At 40.2% G+C, this 22,376-nt stretch overlaps 1 protein-coding gene across 9 annotated transcripts in view; it reads right to left on the reverse strand.

Annotated features, from left to right (window-relative positions):
• The window catches only part of myo18ab (myosin XVIIIA b), a 121,113-nt gene that overhangs the window by 6,367 nt on the left and 92,370 nt on the right, over positions 1-22,376 (reverse strand). For 5 of the 9 annotated variants that reach the window (XM_077565381.1, XM_077565377.1, XM_077565380.1 and 2 more), the window contains 11 exons: positions 15,482-15,592; positions 13,899-14,003; positions 12,652-12,798; positions 12,467-12,580; positions 11,935-12,051; positions 10,988-11,071; positions 9,536-9,673; positions 8,551-8,736; positions 8,274-8,413; positions 7,228-7,272; positions 4,229-4,351 (listed from right to left, as the gene is read on the reverse strand). In XM_077565381.1, coding sequence (XP_077421507.1) covers positions 4,229-4,351; positions 7,228-7,272; positions 8,274-8,413; positions 8,551-8,736; positions 9,536-9,673; positions 10,988-11,071; positions 11,935-12,051; positions 12,467-12,580; positions 12,652-12,798; positions 13,899-14,003; positions 15,482-15,592 — 1,310 coding nt within the window. Of the gene's footprint in view, positions 1-631; positions 2,102-4,228; positions 4,352-7,227; positions 7,273-8,273; positions 8,414-8,550; positions 8,737-9,535; positions 9,674-10,987; positions 11,072-11,934; positions 12,052-12,466; positions 12,581-12,651; positions 12,799-13,898; positions 14,004-15,481; positions 15,593-22,376 lie in introns of all 9 variants that reach the window. The other 4 variants (XM_077565384.1, XM_077565378.1, XM_077565383.1 and 1 more) reach the window with 3 other exon arrangements.

Here is a 22,376-nt window from a genome sequence, read left to right on the forward strand (position 1 = left end):
CTGTTTTACTAAATTTTGACTGATTTTGCAAGGCCCACAGATTATTGTGTTCTATGGCTATAGAAACATTAATATCAAGATTATAGTCACTTCTTTCATCAGAAAAAAAGTAAATTTGTATCTGTTTCCATTTTGCAGCAATTAGCTAAGTTTCATCATTATTCACATTCCTTGTGAAAACTGTCAAAAAGAGCTTGTTGCAACATAGCGCTGGCTGATCTCTTATACTCTGTTGCCACCTGCTGGCCATTTTGGGTAATAAATGCCATTGCTTTAAACCTCCTATTCTTGTCAGAAGCTGCATCAAAACCTTCTGTATGCTCTTGAAAAAAACAAACAAACATGTAAAGATGTTTTTTGTGAGGGAAGGATACTTGCAACGTTTTTATACATTTTTGGGTTTGAATGAGTTAAATGCTGAGCCAAATGGGTAAGAATGCATACCCAGACAAATACTTCATTGTACCACATTAGCAACTGAGTGGTAGATTTGAAAGACAAACCGTGCAAACATGCTATGTGACTCCCCGTCAAAAAGTGCAAAATGCAGTGCACGTTTGATTAGACCATGCTGTAAATCTTTTTTTTTTTTTTTTTTTTATAGATATGTTGATAGCAGGCAAGCACCTACTGCCTGCTTCATTCGCTGTCGGGCCGATACAAGTACTTCATCATCAGGCTGTCCACCTTCTTCTTCCTCTTCTTGTCCTTCTTTTTGGTGAGGGGTTGTTGGCACTCACTTTGAGGCCGATCCTCTGCTTCCTCTTCTGCGTCGACAACCTTCTGAGATGGGGCTCGCTTCACACTGCTAGAGCTGCGGTAGGAGATGGTGGAGGCACTCGAGCTTGACCTCGAGTCAGAGTCAGAATCTGATGATGAAGGTGATTCTTCCCTCTTTCTGGACTTTTTCTTGGACTTTTTGGACCTCTTGGAAGAGCTGCTCCTGTGACTACGATTGTCACTTGAACTTTCAGATTCGGAACTATGGCTTCGCTTCTTCTTCCTGCCTTTGCTCCTGCTCTTGCTCCGGCGACTACTACGGCTGCCGGAGCTGCGAGATGGTCTTATGCAGCTCACAGCTGATGCAGACCGTTGAAGATTACTGCCGGGACAAGTTCCTATGCTCAATGTATTGTCCGCATCCGCTTTAGATTTTTCTTCCTCGTCCTCAGAGTAGTCCAAGCAACTCCGCTTGAATTGAATTGGTTTGAAACTCAACACTTCATTGATGGCTTTTTCCAGGTCTGGGTCGAGGAAGTTCCGATGGCTGACAGGTTTGATATCCGTGTTATCGGTGAGATCGTTATTTGCGGCTGATCGAGCTTGTGGGGGCGGCATGGAAATACTGCGTCCGGAGGACGAATGGCTGTAAGATGACCTCTCGGTGAAGGCCACACTCCTGCTGTCATCCAAATGCAGATCAAACTCACTCAGATGGCAGCTACGTGCGAGTGACATCCGGGAATCAGCTTGACTGACACTACCAGGACTGCGACCGCCAGATCGTCTGCTCAAGCATGGGCTGCTGGGGTCACTCCCATATAGTGACCCTCTCCCGCCACGCTCGTCTAACCGTGAGGCGCTTTGATGATGTCCAAGAGGGTTTGAGAAACCCAAGCTTAGGGTAGACTTTGTATCATCCTCTGGGCTCAAGCCAAGACAAGTCGAGGCCCGCCTTGGTGGAATGAATGAAACTGTTGATTCTTTGTCAATTTCACTCCAACGGCTTTCCATGCCTTTCCTGGCCCGGCTGTTGGCATCTGAGTACGCCTGAGAGATAACCGATTCTCTGTCAACCATGTCATCCGCTGGCAATGATTTCTTCCTGGAGCCGGATGAGTATGTATCATCTTGAAGATCAGTGCTTTTGGATTTAGACTTTTGGAAAGACCGATCATCCTCCAAGTCAGCGTTTTCCTTCAGGACACTAAAGAGCTGGTTTCCTTTAGAATCCGTGTTGGAACGTTTTCTGTAGCTGAGAGAGCTCATCACGGATAATGGTCGGCTTGTCTCTACATCTTTGCACTCCTTATGTGCCTCTTTCCATTCTTTATCATCTGACCACTCTTTGCCTTCTTTTGCATCTAAATTTAAAGCAAATCTTGACAGACTACAGTGGTAAGTTCGTTGGGCCAAAGATAATGGGAGAAAAATGACAAAAATGAGTTTGTAGACACAATATTGGAAAAACATGGTATGCATCTTGAATATTTGATATTATTGCATGAAATAATACATTTCTATGGGGCAAAATTAATTTTTAAATGCATTTATACTGTTCTCTTTAGGCATGGGCCGATTTTAGATTCTGACCGTAAGATAACTGTGGCCAAAAATATTGCACTGTATCACAGTATTAAAATTACAGCTCTTAAATGTCCTTTAAAAAATATATATTTGGGGAAATAAAAATAGCATTTTTTCCCCCATTGAATACAATGTATTTCATTTTTAAACAAAATATAGAATATTCGGTAACATGTTAAGTTTTTTTTAAATAAAAAAATAAATGTTGATATTCTTCTTCTGTTTAAATTTTTCTGAGCAAGTCAGTGTCCCATCACTGGTTAGCTATTTTAAAGTGCTAAGGTCAGCATGTGTCTCTTTTCTCCGCCCGTCCTCCTCCTCTCTAAGGCAATTAACTTCATAGAGGCTGCTCTTTAACTTAGCTCTATAGCAGCACATTACCGGTGAAATCTTGACTCTTTAAAGCAACACTAAGGAACTTTCAGTTTACATTGATTATGGCGGCGCCATATAGACAAAAGAGGTAATGTTATGCCTGAAGGAAGACCTCATTTCCCATGAGGACAAGGTAATTGCATCATTTTTGAGCTCACGCCAGCGAGTGGAAGCCGGGCCAATGTTGATCCTTGACTTGCCATAGAGCAGTCAGCACATTTGTAGTTTTTTTATATGGCAGTGTTCCTACCATTCTCCTCATAGTTGCTTAGTGCCAGTAAAAATGATTCAGACCCCCTCAGGCCATGGCAAAGGTACCAATCTACTAGTTTTAGGTCGATGTTTCATGAGAAAAGTTATGAAAATATTTTATTAAGGTTGAAAAGTTCCTTAGTGCTACTTTAAAACCACAGTAAATCATCAAACCGGTTATGGGCCCAAGCCTAGTTCTCTGATTTGCGATCTGCATATTTTATGTGCTATTATCGTGATGACAATTTTTTTCCCCAATAGCCCTAACTCATATTTATATATCATTGCTGTTGGGCGGAGTACTTGTGCAGTCACAATGACAACTTTTACGGAAATCAAATACAGGGCTGTGGACACAATGAGACAGAAAAAAGAGCAAAGTGACAACATTATACAGTATAAATATTGTCTGACTAGACATTTTGATGAGCAAATCATGAACCTTCAAAAGTATTACATTTAGAACAGTGAGACCAATTTTTATTTTTTGATTTTGTGGATGACAAATCCACAGATTAAAATAAGCGTACATTTATGCCATTGTGTATGAAAAAATAATGATAATATTTTTATTTCTTTTTGACAATTTTTCCTTTTATGTCAGGCTGCTGCCACACTTTGGCTACATTCACACTGCAGGCAAATGCGACCCAGATCGGATTTTTTTGCCCAAATGCGTCCTGTATCTGACTTTTTTGTCAGTCTGAACGGCTCAATTCAGATTTTTTCATATCCGATCTGGGTCACTTTCATATGTGGTCCTAGATCGGACACGTATCCGAATTTTTGCAATGCGACCGCAGTCTCAACGGCCAGGTCGCATATATCCGACCAACGTCGACGTAATCAAAAGTCCAAATATGCGCTCCGCGCGGGCGGGGCATTAAGCTTAATGTAGCTTGCTTGCGTGCTAAGTAAATTCAAATGTAGTTAGATTAAGAAAGATTTTCACCAACCCAGTGAAGCCATGGTCTTGTGACTGTTTATGAACGTGTGGGTTGATTTCCCACTCTGAAAGTCTCAAACAACTTATGTCTGTTGATCTTTGACCTGAAGAACTGATTATTTTGATGGTAAATGTGCTAGCAGGTAAGCTCAATTGAGTGTGTCTTATTTAGAGTGAAGTCAAAGTCCTATGGCTTGGTGACAAATTTAGAACAAGCTGTCAGTTGACAGGCAGGCATTGATCTGATGCTCAAGAGCATTTCAAGTCTAATGCAGCCTGAATGGACTGCAGAAAAAAAAAAAAGCTATCGCACAGACAGTACGGTCGCATGTTTGCTTTTTCACTGACCTGGAGCTCTTCAGGCTGCCATCATCTGAAAAATTCTTGGCAGATCCTTTACTTTTGGACAACCAGGATTTCACACCATCCACACGACCCTCCACCTCAGAGTCAGTATCTGAATCCCCTTGACTAGTGGGGAGTCAGAGACAGAAAACAAGTCAGAGAGGCAAAGGAGAGACAGTTGCAAAGAGGGTTAGATAGAGAATCAGTTCAAAGAAATGTGCAGGAGAGTCAAAAGTAGCAGAAATCAGTAAAGCCCTTGCAGGAACACAAGCATTGTGTTATTTCTGCAGGATAAAAGACAAGACTTGCACATCTAAAAAAATACCCTTTTAAAACACAAGCATATGAGGTTAAACACACACAAACACTTCACAGCAGCTTCTCACTTTTTACATTGGTATATTGTTGTAATCTTTGTTATGTGGCAGTGGACATCACAACACTCAGTCTTCTAAAGCTGTCAAAATAAATAAATAAAAATCTGTTCTAGATAGCAGCGTAATAAACCTCTTCCTCAATCTAGGTTTAAAGTTATTGAACATGACCATGAAACCAATTTTATTGCCCCCATGATTTAGTTTTGATCTGCCTATTTTTGCCCAAATAACCAGTAGTCTATCAGCAATAATAAAGTATGTGGAATCTGAATCAGAATCAGAATCTGTTTAAAAAACGAAAAAACTAAACAAAAAAACAACTCACATCTTGTGGAAGAAACAAACAGTTTAGCCCCAAAATGTTATGTTCCATCTTTAATTAAACTCATCAGTTGACAGACACAAACACTTTCAGGATTTTAAAGGGGAGATTTTTTTATCCTGTGAAATCCAAATGTGCAGCTTGTTTCCTCTTTCCTTATGGAACCCATAAAATAAGTGTAAATATTTTACAAATCCACCTCTAATGACGAAAGTTCGACAACACCAGAATGGCAAACACTGCCAAGGGATCGAAATGCCTTTTCGTCATTTTGCCGCTGTTGAATGAAAATGACATCACAGTTGCTCAGGGCTCAGTTAACAACCAATCACAGCTCAACCTGATAAAACAGGTGAGCTGTGATTGGTCGTTGCCTGAGCAACTGTGATGTCATCTTCTGTCGAAAGCAAGTGGCAAAATAGCCGCTCGCTGAGAAAGATAAAAACAGCTGGATTTTGCTGCTTAACTCATATTCCACAAATGTAATATTAATCAGAATGTCATGTTTAGTCTAGTGAGGTCACATATAAGTCAACATATTATTGTCAAGGTTGATTTTCCCTTTAAGCAAGCTCATGTCAAAGATTGATGAGAAACACATCCTCTTTGTCTCCTGAAAGAAAGTAGTTATTAAGTCTATGAAATATTCAAAAGGACTTATGGGACAACAAATCTCACTACAGGCTGCAGTTCATTCAAAATAAATCACTGTCCAACATGACACTTAAACCACAACAATGTCAAAAAAAACTTCTGTTACACATTGACTTATTTTATGCCAATATACAGAACCCAAGGGGGGAAGTGTGCTTCATGCTGGGTATAGGAACACATCGTCAGTGATATTCATGCATCTCAGGATGCAAGGGCATGCAATCAGCACCAGGGTAATGAGGAATCTCTGAGCACTGTTGATGATGCATTATCCCCAAGTCTTTTGCACCAAAGGAACCCTATTTAGGTTATTTATGTATCTCCCTCTACAGTACTATAAAGCTGTTACTTTTGATTTAATTGGTTACTGTGAAGATATCATGTCCAAACCTGTGGACATTATTGCTTCCACCAAACAGTACAGTTGAGTTCCGTTGGTTACAACATGGTTTGAACAGTGAATCAGTTCCATCACAGCACTCACAGAACACTTATTGGTGACTTCAGCACGGTTACGGGCTTTAAAGTGCTGTAAGCAACTTTCCTGGCTTTGTGGTTTATTTAGAGTTCTGTTCATGTCATCTGTTAATCAGTAATAATTGGCGGGAAGAGAGAAAAAAAAAGACAACCATTTTCTACCACTTAGTCTGTTCAGGGTGAGCTGGAGCCTATCCCAGCTGACTTTGAGCAAGTGGCGGGTTAGTTACACCCTTCAATGTCTCGTTTCCATTTCCACTGACTGTGTACTGTATCACTGGAAAACCGAACTGTACTGCAAGGTGGAAAAGTTGCTTTGAAGCAAAAGCAAAAATTGAATAACACCACAACGTCTCAAGTATTAAGACAGTATATAGACAGATATGTTTTTTTTTTTTAGGACTGATATTGATGCCGATTATTAGAAGTCAAGGAGGCCAATAACCGATATTTGAAGCTGAGATTCATTTGCAGTAAAAGGTGGAGAAAAAAATATTGGTGTCAACATTTTTTTAAATAAAAATGCCAATCTTGACTCTGTTGTATTGTCTTAAAGCATGTTTATTGAACAATTTTTCTGACTTCTCAAAATTAAAAAGTTCTTTTTTTCTTTTCTTTTGTTTTTTTAAATCTCAGACATTTCACATCCTTTTAAATTTCTAACAAAACATTAATGGAGCTCCCAAACTTATAAATATGTCCTAAAAAGTTAAATGGAAACGTAAGCAAGTAAATACCATAGCTCTCTATAGTTTTTTTTAAGTAAATATTTTTTTCCTATGATTTAAAAATACCTGAAATGTTTTAATATTGAACAAAAACAAATGGTTCAAAAGGTACCCAGGGTCAGTAGCATCCCTTATAAAGTTAATTGAAAATTTTAATAAATAGCTCCCGGAGATTAAAATGGTTTTGGATTTACCTTATATCGGCTGTCAAATAAAAAAGAAGAAGCCGATACCGATATTCGTCAAAATGCCCAATATCGGTGCAGATAACCGGTCTATCCCTAATTAAGATTAAAAATTATTCAGAGACAAACTGGCTTTGAATTCAGGTTTTCTTTTAAAAGGGTATCCTTTAAGCACAGATTCTCTGTGTTCAAAGACTCTTGAATGCTGCATCATTCCCAGTGGTAAAAAATAAATAAATCAGAAACTTAAGTTCCTCACGTTCTGTTCTTTCTTTTTTGATACTTTGTCACCATGTCTTGTAAACTGGTGGAAATGTTGGATGGACAAACAAAACAAAACAGAAGACATCAACAAAAAGACAGAAAAAAATCCAAAGGAAAATATCCAATCTGATGATTGTGAAGTTCTTGATGGTGTTTTTTTTTTCTTAACAATAAACTAAACTACCTTTTCTGGACACATAGAATGAACTCAGCATGCAACCTTATCTGTGTCTTGTAAAGTGAGTGAAGAAAAACTTTTCAGAGTGAAGAGTAAAGTGTTTTCACTCTGCCAGCAGACATGACAGAGGAAGTGCATTTTCTTTGGTATGTATATTAACCACATTGAGTCAATAATAAAATAATTCACATTCACAAGAAAAAAATGATCATACAGTAAATAATTGCTATGCAAAAAACTTGTGTAGTTGGAGCATGGTTGATAAAACCATTTAAACCTACTGAATACGCAAAATCCGGAAAAATAAAGAATTAAACAACGTTCAGTACAAGAAATTTGACCGCTGTTCATTTCAACTTACTCATTCTAGAAATGGAGAGAAGTCTTGGCATTATATTACCCGAGTCATCCATGTAATAGTCGATAGAATAATCAATTCTAAAAAGATTTGTGCGTGACAGCATTAATACACACTTAACAGTCCTCTCACAGTTAGGATCAGGTGAAAATAAACAATTGTTTCTGATTCGAACTGAATGCATAATCCTGTAATAATAAAATAAGAACTATATTATTGTAATAAATTCTCTCTCAGCATTCTGGGTCAGAGCAGACAAAACACAAGCTGGGTCATTCATTACAAATTACAGTGACTGATGCTATTCAGAACAAGAAAGTCCTTATACGAAACTACTGTATGGCCTTTTACTATTTGATGTCTTAGCAATATCATGACTAAGTCAACATAAATGACTGATTGATTGGAAATATTTCTGACATTCAAAAACTGTTTACACTCAAACCCCTTTCTATTTGTTTGCAAACAACCATGTGTTACTATGTGCATCAGTGCCATTTATTACCTGTTGATAAGGTCTTCATTGTCATCACTCTCCATTTCATCCTCAATGGCAGCCTGGAGGTCACCTATCCTTTTGAATGCTAGTTTCAGGTCTGCTTGCAAGCTCTGATTTGCAGCCTCTAAGCTCTCAATGTCCATTTCCTATTCATGATATAAAGGACAAAATGAATCTCTCAAAAGTAGTTCATTATTTGGCTTTATAGTGGAACACTACTATAAGTCTCATCACTTGCTTACTGATTAGACGGTTATATCATTATCATCTATCGCATACTAACCAGCTCATGCTTTTTGCGGCTGGCCTCTCCTTCCTTTTTGGCAAGTTCACCCATCTCTTCTTTCATGTCACGAATCTGTCTCTGCAATCGCTTACTCTGTTCTTTCTCCCGGATCTCACTGCTGCTGCGTTGATCTCGCTCCTCTGTCAGTTTTTCCAAATTTTCCTTGAGACGTGCTACAAGGCTCTGAAAAAAGGATATAGGATTAGACTCTAAAATATTGTTAGAAATATCTTCAAACTCACACAGAAGTATTGTGTGCACTACATTTTGTGCAGACATTCAGTATGCATATAGGGTAGTGTATTTTTGTAAATGGACTGAAAATAAATGGACTAAAGCCTGTTTCCATATTTTGACAACCAGAAACATTCAGTCCCTTTTGTTTTCGATGATGAGGAAGCAAAATGGGACTGATATATATATATATATATTTTTTTTAATGTACTAGTATGATTAAAAAAAGGTTTTAATTTTTTTTAATATCCACACGTTTGTTTTCCCTTTGAACAGTCAACATGAGTAACTAGCCTGCACAATCGAATCAATGCAATTTTGTCAGTACACAAAAGAAGGCTTAAATTTTTAGGGCTGGGTATCGATTCTAATTTCTTCAATCGATTCGATTTCGATTCACAAGAGTTCAGTTTGATTAGATTTTGATCCCCCCATCCCAAATTCGATTATTTTTCTACTTATACACTTTTGTGTCAGGCACAAAATAAAAGTAAGACCATAATGCAAGCTAAAGGTGAAACAGGGATAATAATCAAAAAGGTGTTCAATAAAATCTTATAGAGATGTTATGTTCATGTGGTCATATTTACAGTATACTGTATGTCCATGACCATTTGTTTCTCTGGTCATGCATATTTGGCTCACCCAACTGACCATTTCCCATTCCAATAAGCTGGAACTTCTTCACTCTGGCGCCTACATACGTCTTAGCAGCACGACCAGCACTACTGCTGTCTTTGGCTCTCACCTCCAAGCGTTTGACCTGGGTCTTCTCAAACTCCAGCTTCGTTTCAAGCTCACGGATCTTGGCCTCCTGCCGGCTCACGAGTGATTTCTCCACCATTGACTGCTCCTGGAAGTCGAGTTGACTCTGGAGCGCTTGCATCTATGTCAATGTAAAGCATAAGTTAGTTTTTTCTTTCTTCTTCTTCTCTTTTAACAGTACAACTCTCAAATGTAAAAAAAGAAGGGGAAAAAGAAAAAAAAAGGGATTAAAGCTGTTGTACCTTAGGTTCTTTTCATTCTCTCTAAAATGTCTTAGGGGAGGCACACTTAGATTAATTAATTCGTCAAGAAGGTCTTTAGACACATTTTGTATAGCTAATCATGCTTGGTTGAATGACTGATCCACAAGCTTTAATTATATTCTAATATTTTAGGATGGACTTTGTTATATAGTACATTATCGTCAACACAGGTTCCCCATTTTGCATTGTGCACAGCAGAGAAATGCCAACAGAATGTACGGGAAATGACAAACATCAAACACTTACTGTCTGTATGTTGTAATACAGTAAATGCCTATTTTGTTGTGATAAACAATTAATTGGCACCTTCACATGCTTGTACTGCGTTACCTTAGCTTATGAGTGCCCCAACTAACAAGCAGCTGGCGCTGTCAAGTTTTTAACTTGACTTGCAAGCAATAACTTGAGTTACGAATGTATTTAAGGCCCTGCACCTCTCCAGTCAAGTGGAGGAAAAATTGAGCAATTAAGGTAAAACCTCTTAGTGAATCCTCAGTTCACTAACATATTGTTTTATAAAAAGAAAATAAATGGGAAAAAAATAAGGAAATAAATCCAAACAGATATTACTTGGGTTCACAAACATTTTTCACACAGCATTAAAAAATAAAATACAAATAAAGATTGCGCAAAAAAAAAATAAGCGAAAGTTTTTGTAAAGTAAACTCTACTAAATAAAAACGGACTTTTAGCTTAATTACGCTTCATAAAACCATTTTTTAATAATTTTTTTTATTATTATTATTTTAGCAATGTCTTGCTATTTTTCATACAATTTACAATACAGTGATATTTTTCTTCAGCAAAACCATATAACAAATATGTGTGTTTTTTTGGGGGGGGGGCTTGAAATGGATTACTAATAGCATTTCTTTTCATTACACGAAATATATGTACAGTGTAACTGCTGTTAAGTGCTTTGAGTTACGAGCATGGTCAAAGAACAAATAAACCTTGCAAGTCAAGGCATCACTGGAGTCCAGGATATATTCTGTAACATCAGAAACCAACACCAGTCTATTGATATAATTTGTTTGGTTTCTGTTCACTAATCATTTCATTTATTAATATTGTTTAGGAAGAAATCTTTGGCTTTACGCCCTTCCACAGACTGTACATATTGACCGGTAATCCTTCTGAAAGACAACATAGTGGCTAAAGCAGTTACTTACGGTCTCATGCACTTCCTGCTTCTCTTTGAGGGTCTCCTCCAGCTGTGCTTGAAGGTCACTGATCTGAGCCAAGTTCTGGGCTGACTGAAACCACAAAAACAGCGGAACGATTTGGAAGAGCAAACAAAACCATATACTAGATTTTTTTTTTTTTTTATCATATATAAATCCTAAATTAAGAATAACACGATAATGCCGTCGCTAATGTATTGTAAAGAAATCCACCTGATATAGTTCTAGTCTGGAGAAAACAGTTTACAATGTGAAACATGCAACTCATGGTGCTGGATTTGAGAAAGGGTATACTGTACTCTAACTGATGACTCTGTTTTACTTGAACAAATCTGACCGGAACATATTTTGCGTCGATGAATAGATAAATTCGCAAGACGAAGTATCCTTGCCAGCAAGATGAATTCTTGCGGTATTTGTGAGTTCACAAACTCCGGAGAATACATCTTGTACCGCTCCCGCTGATACGTTTGCAGCCGATCTTTTTTTTGATCGGACCAATCAGCCGTTGTTTAGGCAGGACGAAACCAATAAGACGAAGGGGCATACTCTTATTTCATTATTATAAACTGACAACAATCAATATATGGTTAATATATTGTGATTCTGGGGCTGAAACGGATTAACTGCATTTCAATTCATTTTAATGAAAAATACTGCCTCAGGTTGCAATTGTTTGCAATTTGATAACAGGATCACAGAATAAATTAAATTCGGAACACGAGGTTCCACTGTAGTTGTTAAGTTATTTTCACTTTGCTGGTTATCACTTTGTGGGCTACTCCTATTCTGGTGTAATTGTGAATATTGTTGCTGTGACATACTAATTTTCCTCACAGGATAAAAAGTATCTATCTACTACTGTATCTGGTTATAAGTCTGTGTATCTATCGTGTGTTGGACGTAAAATGAAGGGGGGGGGGGGGGGGTTAGACCTGAGCCACAGCAGCCTTGTGCTTCTTCATTAGCTCATTCAAATCTTCCTGGTCTTCCTCCATTCTTGTCTGCAAGTCATTCTTCTCCCTTTGCAGACGACTCAGCTGTTCCTCCAGCTGGAGTGCAAGAACAAACACAAACACACAGACAGTGCACCGATCACAAGTATGTCAGATAACACTAGAGAAAGGTTAATCTAACTCCTAAAAGCCAAATGTTGTCACAAACTGTAATAGGATGTGTCTTATGAACAGGACAACCCTTAAATAATAACCTAATTTGAATTTAGTGCCATAACATGAAGTCCTGCTTTAGCCTTAGCTTGACTAACAATCTCCATAAAATCACCATGACCAACAATTCATCCTAAATGCAGTGACAGGGAGACAGCTTTACTTCTTTCCACCCAGTCATGAACAGCATACCATAATTCCATCATAAACTGCCAACTGTGGTGATGAGACCCTCACACGCATAAAAAATAAAAAGCATACTCAAAAAGCTGAGGGAGCAGAAGAGACGAATACTGACCGCCTGCTTTGTTTTGGAGATGTCCTCCATTTGGACATGCAGGTCTTCAATCTCCACTTCCATGGATTTACGAGATTTAACTGCAGCTGCACAAGTGAATTCGGACTCCTCCAGCTAGACATGGAAGTGAACAGAAAAAGTTAATACATAATTTATGAAACAAAGTGAAATGTACAGCAGATGACCTGGTTCTTTAGTTGAGCAATTTCCCGCTTGCTGGGTGCATTGTTCTTTATGTGGTCTAACATGATCTGAGCATCAGCCAGCAAAGTCTTGGTCCTCTTCAGGTCTTTCCTCAGACGTTTCTCAGTCTCACTGTCACCACTTCTCACCTGAGGGTGAAAGTAAGACTGAACTGATACAGTTGAAGATACAGGTAACAGTTTTGTTTAACTTTGTATTGTATTACAGATTGCGGTAATCGTTAAATAGCATCAGTACAAATTAACTCATTCACGCCCAGTCGTTTTCACTGAAGTACCCTCCCTCCTGGATTTTGGCAGATTTTGCAAGGTCCACAAAATATTCTGTTTTATTGCTTTAAGAACACGGAAGCTACCAAAAGAAAGATTAAAGTCTCTTCTTTCCTAAGGGAAAAAAACCCCATTTGTATCTGTTTCCGTTTTGCAGCAATTAGCATTAGAATATAGCTAAGTTTCATCATCATTATTCACAAACCTGTTTAAAACAGTCGGGAAAAGAGCTTGTTGCAACATGGCCCTGGCTGATCTCTTATACTCCACCCGCTGGCCGTTTTTTGTAATAACTACCATTGCTTTAAGCGACCTATTCAGGTCAGAAGCTGTATCAAACCCTTCTGTATGCTATAGCATAAAAAAACAAACACAAAACACGTATTTATATGATTTTGGGAGTGAAGGACAAAGTATTAAAAACATATTTATACGTTTTGGGGTTTGAATTAGTTAATATAGAACAGGTATGTGTACAGTATAATGTACAAGTTAAAATAATTTCTGCTGTAGTTACCTCTGTATAAATCCGTCAGCTGGTACATTCCTTTTGTCAGTAGATTAAAGGGAACATCTTATGGAAAAGTGAGTTTTTATTTGATTGCTGACTAATAGTCGGGTTTCAGTGGGTGCCCGCCCATCAAAGTGTGAAATTAGACAACCAGCTACATCATTCTGTGAGCACCCTATTTACGAAAATATGCCTGTAAGCAACGCAATCAGACCTCAAATTCAAATAGTAATGCACGCATGACTAGGTTGGGCGAAGAACTGTAATGTGCATGCGATGCTATGGAAACACAAACGTGTCAAAGTCAAAAGCTAAGCCGAGTTGCTCCATTTGTATGCTAATTGGTGACAAACAAGTGTATCACTACCTGTATGAATTGTTACAATGACAAATCAATTCACCCACTGGAATTTCAATGAAACCACATTAGTCATAGATTAAGAAGTACCTTGTCCTGGGCTGAGAGAAACTTTGACTCCATCTCTCTTTTCTCTTTCAGCACCTTCTGCTTTTCATCATACTCTTCCTCAAGCTGGATTTCCATTTGTTTTAACTAGACAAACACAAAACATTTACAGTATACCAAAGTAAACAAAGATCTATGTCAATGTTAACAAGGCTTATGACAAAAATTAAAACAGGATGGTCAAAATCTTTCCACGCGCACGCGCACACACACAAATATGAACGCAAAAAGCACCTTTATATTGTAACTTATCTACTACTATGAGAATTTAGCTCTTTTTAGAGACCTGGCACTTTTAACTCATGAAGCCCGTATCTCACTGAGGGGCGCAGGCTTGGGAGGGTCCACGCAGATAGCGAGAGTTGCTTTTTATGCCCACTTCGTTCAATGTTGCAAAACGGTGCAAAGCCTCTTTATCCTCGCAAAAACCTCTCACAGTCCTTTTCTTGTATTTCGAACGTGTTCAAAATTTCTCTGCGAAAAGAAAAAGGGTTTGAGATACGGGCTTTAATTGATAATTTACCAAAAACATTAAAAAAGAAAAAAAAAGAAACTGTTTTTGATTGCTATAGAGCCATTTACGATGGCATAATTAGGGCACGTATAAATATATATTTTTTAGAGGGCGGGGGCAATATTCCGAGAAAATAACTTGCAAATTTGCCGTTTAAAAAGTGGCAAATTTGTGATTTTATAAAATGGCAGATTTGCGAGAGAAAAAAACCCTCAGAAACTTACGAGAAATACACGTAGCGTACTACTCGGATGTTTGTGCCAATACTTTTCGGTCGGGTTTTCAAATAAGGAGATAGTATTTGCTTTAGCAGTAACCATATCATGTTAAGCATTCACACTTTGAAGCATTGGGTACGGACAGCGACAAAAACGCCTCACTTTGCAAAGGTCCACACCCTGAGGATCAAGCATTTAAGTTCATTTGTTAAAATAAAACTTGTACATTTATGTTTCCAGAATAATGTTTCCCTCTAGCTGCCGGGTATGACGAGTAACGTTTAAGTTAAGAATGAATCCGTCGCCATCCTTCCTTTTCATTTTATAAACAGGGTCCATTAACCACCAACAAATTCTCACATTAGTCTATAGCTACGCTAAGGAGTATTTCTCATAAGTTTCTGAGTTTTTTCTCGCAAATCTGCCACTTTATAAAGTCACAATTTTGCCATTTTATAAAGTTGCAAATTTACGAGTTTTTTTCTTGCAAATCTGCTATTTTATCTTCACCTTCTTTTCCTTTGGGCTTTTCCCTTCAGGGGGTCGCCACAGCGAATCAGTTGCCTCTATCAAACCCTGTCCTCAGCATCCTCTGCTCTCACACCAACTACCTTCATGTCCTCTGTCTTTGGTCTTCCACTAGACCTCCTGCCTGGTATTTGGAAACTCAGCATCCTTCTGTCAATATACTCACTATCTCTCTGGGCAGTGACTTAGTGTCACTTGTTTTCTTAACTTCTTCTTACCAGCGTGTTTTTGCTGTCTCTCTCTTTCTATATAAATATTGGCTAAACAATTTTCAAACTTACATGTTTTTTAATGAACCACCTTACCTTCTTGCTGCATGACTGTCTGATTTCCTCGACCTCATCATCTTTGCTCTCTAAATCCTTGGAATGGGTTTGGCGCAATCGCTCCATCTCCATCTCAAGACGTAACTTAGCCTAGAAAACAAATTAGACATAAATACATACCTGCATTTACCATAGTTTGACAAGGCAGTAATGATATTTTCAGTTGCATTTCAAGATAATGGCACTACTTACGAGTAGATATAAAAAATCTACACACTGTTGCTTAAATGCCAGGTTTTTGCGACATAAAAAAGGTACATAAATATGAATAAAAAGATAAATAATTTCAAATCTCTTTCCACCATCCATGTAACCGATAACCTGCACAAAAAATTTTGGGGGGATAAGTAAAAATAAACAACTGAGATAATGTGATTTCAAAACTCAAAAGTGTGTGCATAATTGGGGATGTGGCTGTGGTGAGAATTAACCAATTACATGTGCTAGATGGAATAAGAACTCCACTTTTGTTTTAAGTTCAGACCACTTTATTTCGTTCCACTTCGCTCCTGCCACTGTTACAGCACCAGTCCAACAACCGCTTCCCTCAGACATTGCTAGTGTTTCACCTGCAAGTGTACTCCTGACAATTCTCTTGATTTTCTTTGACTGCCAAGAAATAGGAGAAAACAGTCCGTTTTCACTCATCAAAACAGTAAAGCGGCCAACTTGAGTACCTCCATCTGAGAGATTTGCAAATGATGCATCAGTAAATGTAACCAACTTCAGGCTATCATCTTTTCCAAGGTATTGAAAGTTCAACTCAACTGTCTTAGTTTTGCTTTTAAACACAACTCTATTTGCTTCATGAATGGTCTCTGTATGGTAGTACATTTGAGATTTTATGCCAGATTACTGGCATCAGGTCTGCTTTGTCTAGCAACCCATAAAAGTTGCCCTATCTATGATCTGAGCTGATCCCTCTCTTCCTCAGTAATAGGTGAAGCTTGCTCAGCTGCTCGTGACGATGTGAGTCATCAACATGACAAGCGAGTACACTGGCTACATCCTTGTCATTGTCCTGCCAGTAGAAAACTGCTGGGTCTACTTTGGATACAATACCTCCTGCCTCAATCATTATATTCTTTACTCTGATGTACCAATACAGAGAGGCATCTGCCAAACCATACACACTTCTTTAATTTCCAAAGTGTCCCTACACTGTTCGCTTCAGGAGGTTTGACAAAAATGTCTCTTGACAGTTCCATACCCTGTAAAAAGGCTGACTTTATGTCCATCGAATGAACTTGCCATTGTCTTTGACAAATCCCTGCTACAAGAAGCCTCAGTGACTCAGACGCACAGGTTGGTGAGTCTTTTTGTAGCAGCTGTGTAACTTACAGCTCTTAAAATCCTCTTGCAACAAGCCGTGCTTTTGGTACTAATCCAGTCACTGTCTCTTTCAGAGTCCAGGCCCATCGTGTGGATATGCGCTTTTGTCCCTTGTCCTCAACTTTTTCAAACACATCATTTTGTCTCCATTTTTGTATTTCACTTGACTTAGCTTCATCAAATGAGACATCTTTTGTCACAAGTATGTCCTCACAGGGATTTACCGAGGCATCACGATGCACCTGGATTTGAAGATCCTTCAACTGTGACACATCTGCAGATTTGTTGGCGCCAGCCATTCGAGCAGGCTCAAGCAGCTCCAAATTGTACCAGTTTTTATATTTTCCTGTCACTTTTCCAGCACGCCCCAAAACTTTTGCCGTTTGTTGAATGCCATTTTCTGTATTTTTGAACGTTACAATCTGACCAGCCTTTAAATTGACACTACTTCCATGCTCTTGTCCTTCAGCCCTCTGGTTTTCCATAGCGGGCAATAGATAATTCTCAGTGCGTTCAGCATGTGTCTCTTTTTCCGGCTCATCTGTCATATCAACAGCACACTGTTGCTTGTTGTTGTTTTCTTGATCACAGGTAATCTGAGAGTCGTAATCATATTCCTGAGTAACTTTCTTGAGTATGAGTTGATGAACTCGAACACAGGTGCCTCCATGTCTGACAAAAACAACTGCACCATACTGTCCAATGACCACTCCTGGCCCTTTCCATTCAGAACAGTCCACTCTTTTGTAGTAAACCTTGTCACCAAGTTCAAACTTCTCATCTGTGTGATGCACCTATTTCTTTAGTGCTCTTTGTATTCTCTCTGAACATTCTGCTTCAGTAAAAGCCTTTCTTGCTACGTGCAGAGCTGAAATAAGCTTGGTGACCCATTCACTTTTTGTGGTACCTTCTAGAGCAGGTGCTTGGTCAATCAACACAGAAGGTAGATTGGGATTATGTTCAAATACCATCTGATGTGGACATTAGCCATGAACACTTTGCATGCAGTTCTTTGCCATCAAAGCCCAGTCCATAGCAGTGCTCCAGTTGTATCCAGTACTTGTTTTCACTTTCATTACTATCTCAATTAGGGTCAGATTGTGTCGTTCTAAAAGCCCGTTACTCCAAGAACTGTAGGCAGCTGTTGTTTTTACCTCCATGTTAAAATTCTCAGCCATGTCTCTCACTTCTTCATTGTTGAACTCCCCACTATTATCACTAAACAGTTTTTTAAGTGGGCTGTGCACACTGATCCAGTCGTGAATAAAATGTTTGACTATCTCAGAAGACCTTTTTGTACTAAGCACACTCCCTGCACTAAAACGAGTGAACTGATCAATAATATGTAGGTACCACACTCCTGGCTCGAGCTCATGCAAGTCCACAGCAACAGTTTCATTATACATTGAAGCACGTGGTAATCCCAGAGCAGGTTTAGGTTTAACTCTACAATATTTTTGACACACTTCACATTGACTTACTACCTTCTGTAGCAGGTCGACACATCCAGTGTCCTTGTGGCCGGAACTGCTCAAGTCTTTCTAGCTTGTCTGCAGAGTCATGTCCAAATTATTTGTGAAGTTTCTCTAAAACTCTCATCTTCTCATCTCTTTTCATTGTATCTGTTATTGTGAGTATTTCTTCCTCAGTAGCTGGCATGTGCTCCGTATCACCATTTCTTGTCACTGTCCACAATGCTTACACAATAATGTCCAGAACTAGTGAAGTCCAGTTTGACAGGCTGCTTGAACATTACTGCACTGTCACGCTCCATGTTCAAAACTGTTCCTGCTCTTTTTAGGGATGTCTTGATTAAGAGCAGTGAGATGTCAACAGGTACAACTTCAGCTTCTATGTTACACTTTGTGTGCCCAATTTTAGCCGGTATGTTCACACTTTTCACTGAGTAGACCACTTTTCCATCGCCAAACTTAAATGGCCTGCAACTTTGTTTTTCACTCTCTCTCATAGTACTAGCACTTTTCTTTCCTAATACTGTGCTGTAGTGTTCAAGCCACTGTTGTCCACACACTGTCTTAGTGCAAGCAGTGTCTATGATTGCTGAGCCAAAACATTCTGTCATGAACATCATGACTTGTCAAGTTGATTTGTACCATTTTGTGGAGTTTTCTGTCGAGGGGACCTTTGCCAGGCCTTGTTTTTTTCCCATTGCTGCTCCGCAGCATATACCATTTCCTGGCTGATACCTTCGGTTACAGCACTCGCATTTCCGCCAAATATCCTCTTCAGCGCCGACTTCATGTTAGTAAATGTTAAGTCACTGCATGCTGTTAAGACTGCCAAAAGCGTTTAATAACGTTTAGTAAAATCCTAAGGAGGGCTGTCAAAGACGTTAAAAAATGTTCACTATGTTTTTTTTTTTTTTTGGGAAACGGGTGGAGGAAAGCCTTGGCCAGCTGTGCTGAAAGTATCAAGCAGATCTAGTTAGTATAATGACTGATAATTTTTGGGCACTAGATGGCAGCGATGACTCTCTTTGGACAAGATTGGGTAGGCGTCAGTAGAAGACGTGAGGCGGAGCTAGAGTGTTGAGGGGAGAATGGCTGAGGAAGCGAAAATTGCGACCGGTTGCAAGCAGCTCACGATTGAGCATTTTTTTCAAAGACGAAAAGCATCGACCAATGCTAAAGAGCACATTGATGACGACGATGATGATGATGGTGACCACGAGGTTGACGCCGAAGTTGGAAGCGTTGACGCGGCGGCTATGATCACGTCATAAAGCCTCACCGGCTAGCGATGCTCTTTTTTTCTGGAGAGCTCAGTATTGTTCATTCGGTAATTTTACCGATTTGACATGTCATCATCATTGCTCTCCTTTTTTTTAATTTTAATATATTTAATTTTATTTTTTTTTGTATGTGGGTGAATATGTGTATGTGCGTGTCGTGTGTGCATGCGTGCGTGCGTGCGAGTGTGTGTGTATTCATTCGTTCACCTAAAACCTATAAAAAAAATCCCATACCGTTCCCCTAAACCGAACACTTCCAGCCAGAGTCGTGAGGCCATCAGGAAACCTGAGAAAGGACCAAAGAAAAGAAAGGAAAGTGAAATCCAGCACCAACCAGACACCACCCACCAGGCCACCAACCAGAGTCCTTCACCAACCCCAGAGACATCTAAATTTCAACAAATCAGGGAGACCTCAAGAGACCAAAGGAGAGACTGAGGAAAGGAAGGAAGGACAGACGATGCAGAGTGAGATCCACAGACACAAGCCTCTACCGATTCAATGACCTGAGAAAGATTGTGTCTGAGTTTCGATGCTGGTGTGGTGGATCTGGCATGCATGAAAATCTCCACCAAAGAGGTGAGCCGTCGACCCCCGCCAGGACAGAGCAAGCGCAACACCTCAGGGCCCCCCAGGCCGTGGCAGCGCAAAAGGACGACCCCCGGGCCCCGCAGGGGCCACCGGCCGGAGAGCAAACCCAGGAGCAGGAGCGCCCCCCCACCCCAACGCGGCCCGCGCCCCCAACCCAACGCAGCAGGACGGGGCACTGCAGGCCCGCCAGGAACCCCACCAGCCCAAAGCACCCCCCCCCCCCCCACACAAGCATATAGCGATAGGGCTCGCCCCCCGCATACTGGGCCCGCCCGAGGTGCCAGGAGGTCCACCGGAGCGGGGCAGGCACAACACCAAAAGGCCCCCGGAGCGCCGAGACCCGGGCCACGGATGGAGCCCCTGGCCCAGGGGAGGGGGAGGAAGGTGGATAGGGGAGGGGGAAGGGACGGGGGAGGAGACGACGAGAAGGGCAGGAGGCAGCGGCAGGGCCGCAGAGAGAGGGGGAGAGGAGGAGGAAGGGTGATGAGGGAGAAGGGACAGGGAGGCGGAGGACGGGCGGGGAGAGGCAGCAAGGGGAAGGAAGGGGGAGGGGAGAGGGGACCACGGGGCACCCTGGCGGCCCACAGGCCCCGAACTGCGTTTTCCGGCGTTAGCATCGCTAGCCGGAAAACGTGGTGCACAACCGAGCACTTCTGCACAGGCGGACGTTCAATCGGACGACGAAGAGTATCCCAGAGTCCAATGCATATTCATCGGAGGAGTGGGCACAGTCTGATCACGGAGAAGACACTGGTTCTGGACTACGATACCACCATGAATGGAGTGGATAAGATGGATGAGAATATCTACCACCCGGTATAGGAACTGAAGGACATGAGGAAGCCAGACGTAATACCACCATATCATGATCCTGAAAGTAGACTTGATGGCAACATGGCCAAACACACACTGCAGTATATACTTGCTATTCCCGGGAAAAAAAGGGCGGCAAGAAAGTGTAGCATCTGCACGCGAAGGGGCAATCGCAGTGAAACTAATCTGTTGTGCAAATCCTGCTGCGTTTCCGTGCACGCAGGGGAGTGTTACACAAAAAGAAAAACTGTAGTTGAAACATCCACACAATTGTAAATAGTACCACAGTTGCACACATTTGTAAATAGTTTGCCAAATTGTTATACTGTTGAATGTTAATAAACGTATTTTGCTATCAAAAAACACTTTCATTGTTGGTGGTAGTGTTTTTCAGAAGTAAAGCACTGTTTAGGTGTTTGTGGCATCATTCATGGAAAAAAAGGGTGTCAAATTCACTAGAGTGCATGAAATAATATCGTTTCACAAAAAGCTTGATTTCTCCGTATTTTGTTTCAAAACAGAGCATTTGGGTGAAACTAACCATTTTCTATTGTTGATTACTGAAAAACGGAATAAGGTAGAAACAAACTTTTTTCTCTGATGAAAGATGAGAGTTCAATCTTTCATTTGGTAGTATGTGTGTTCCCATAGTCCAAACACAAAATGTTCTGTGGATCTTGAAAGATCAGTCAAAATGCTTAAATCAGCTAGCACCCACAGCATCCCTTTTCTGAAAACGCTTGGCAGTCAAAGAGTTAAAGCGAGCTGCCTGTCTGTCATCTCCAAACACGCTGTGTCCAACAGCTTAAAAGCTAAAACAGCATCGGGTATTTGTTGTATTTCTGCATTCGTGAAAATCGTTGTTCAAACTCAATTATATAGTCCGCCATGGACATATTCACGTCTTTCATAATCCGGTCAAAATAGGAGTAAACCTCATATATTCTGTCCTTTTCTTCTTTTAGGAAGTTTCGCAAATAGAGTGTTCATTCCCGTGTCATCATTTAGTGCGTCTGCTGGAATTTCCATTGCTGTCTCTCGCACCCTTACCTGATAGCGCCAAAGCCACCGCGAAGGCTTGCTTTTTCTTCTCCAAGTCGGTGACTCTTGTCCAAATTCCGACCGCATTTTTCCAGCTTTCGTAGGGTTTTCCTTCTTCAAATGGTGGCGGGACTCTGTAGTTGCTAACCATCCTTTGATACCAATGTTAGATGGAATAAGAACTCCACCCTTGTTTCAAGTTCAGACCACTTTATTTCGCTCCACTTCGCTCCCGCCACTGTTACACCACCAGTCCAACAACCGCTCTTCCCCCAGAGCCGCATTAGCATAAAAGAAGTAGCACTGCCCCCTTGCGGTGTGGCATGTGAAGGTTATTCAATTGAA

Source organism: Vanacampus margaritifer, chromosome 5 (genome assembly GCF_051991255.1).
Source record: "Vanacampus margaritifer isolate UIUO_Vmar chromosome 5, RoL_Vmar_1.0, whole genome shotgun sequence".
Lineage (NCBI taxonomy): Eukaryota > Metazoa > Chordata > Actinopteri > Syngnathiformes > Syngnathidae > Vanacampus > Vanacampus margaritifer.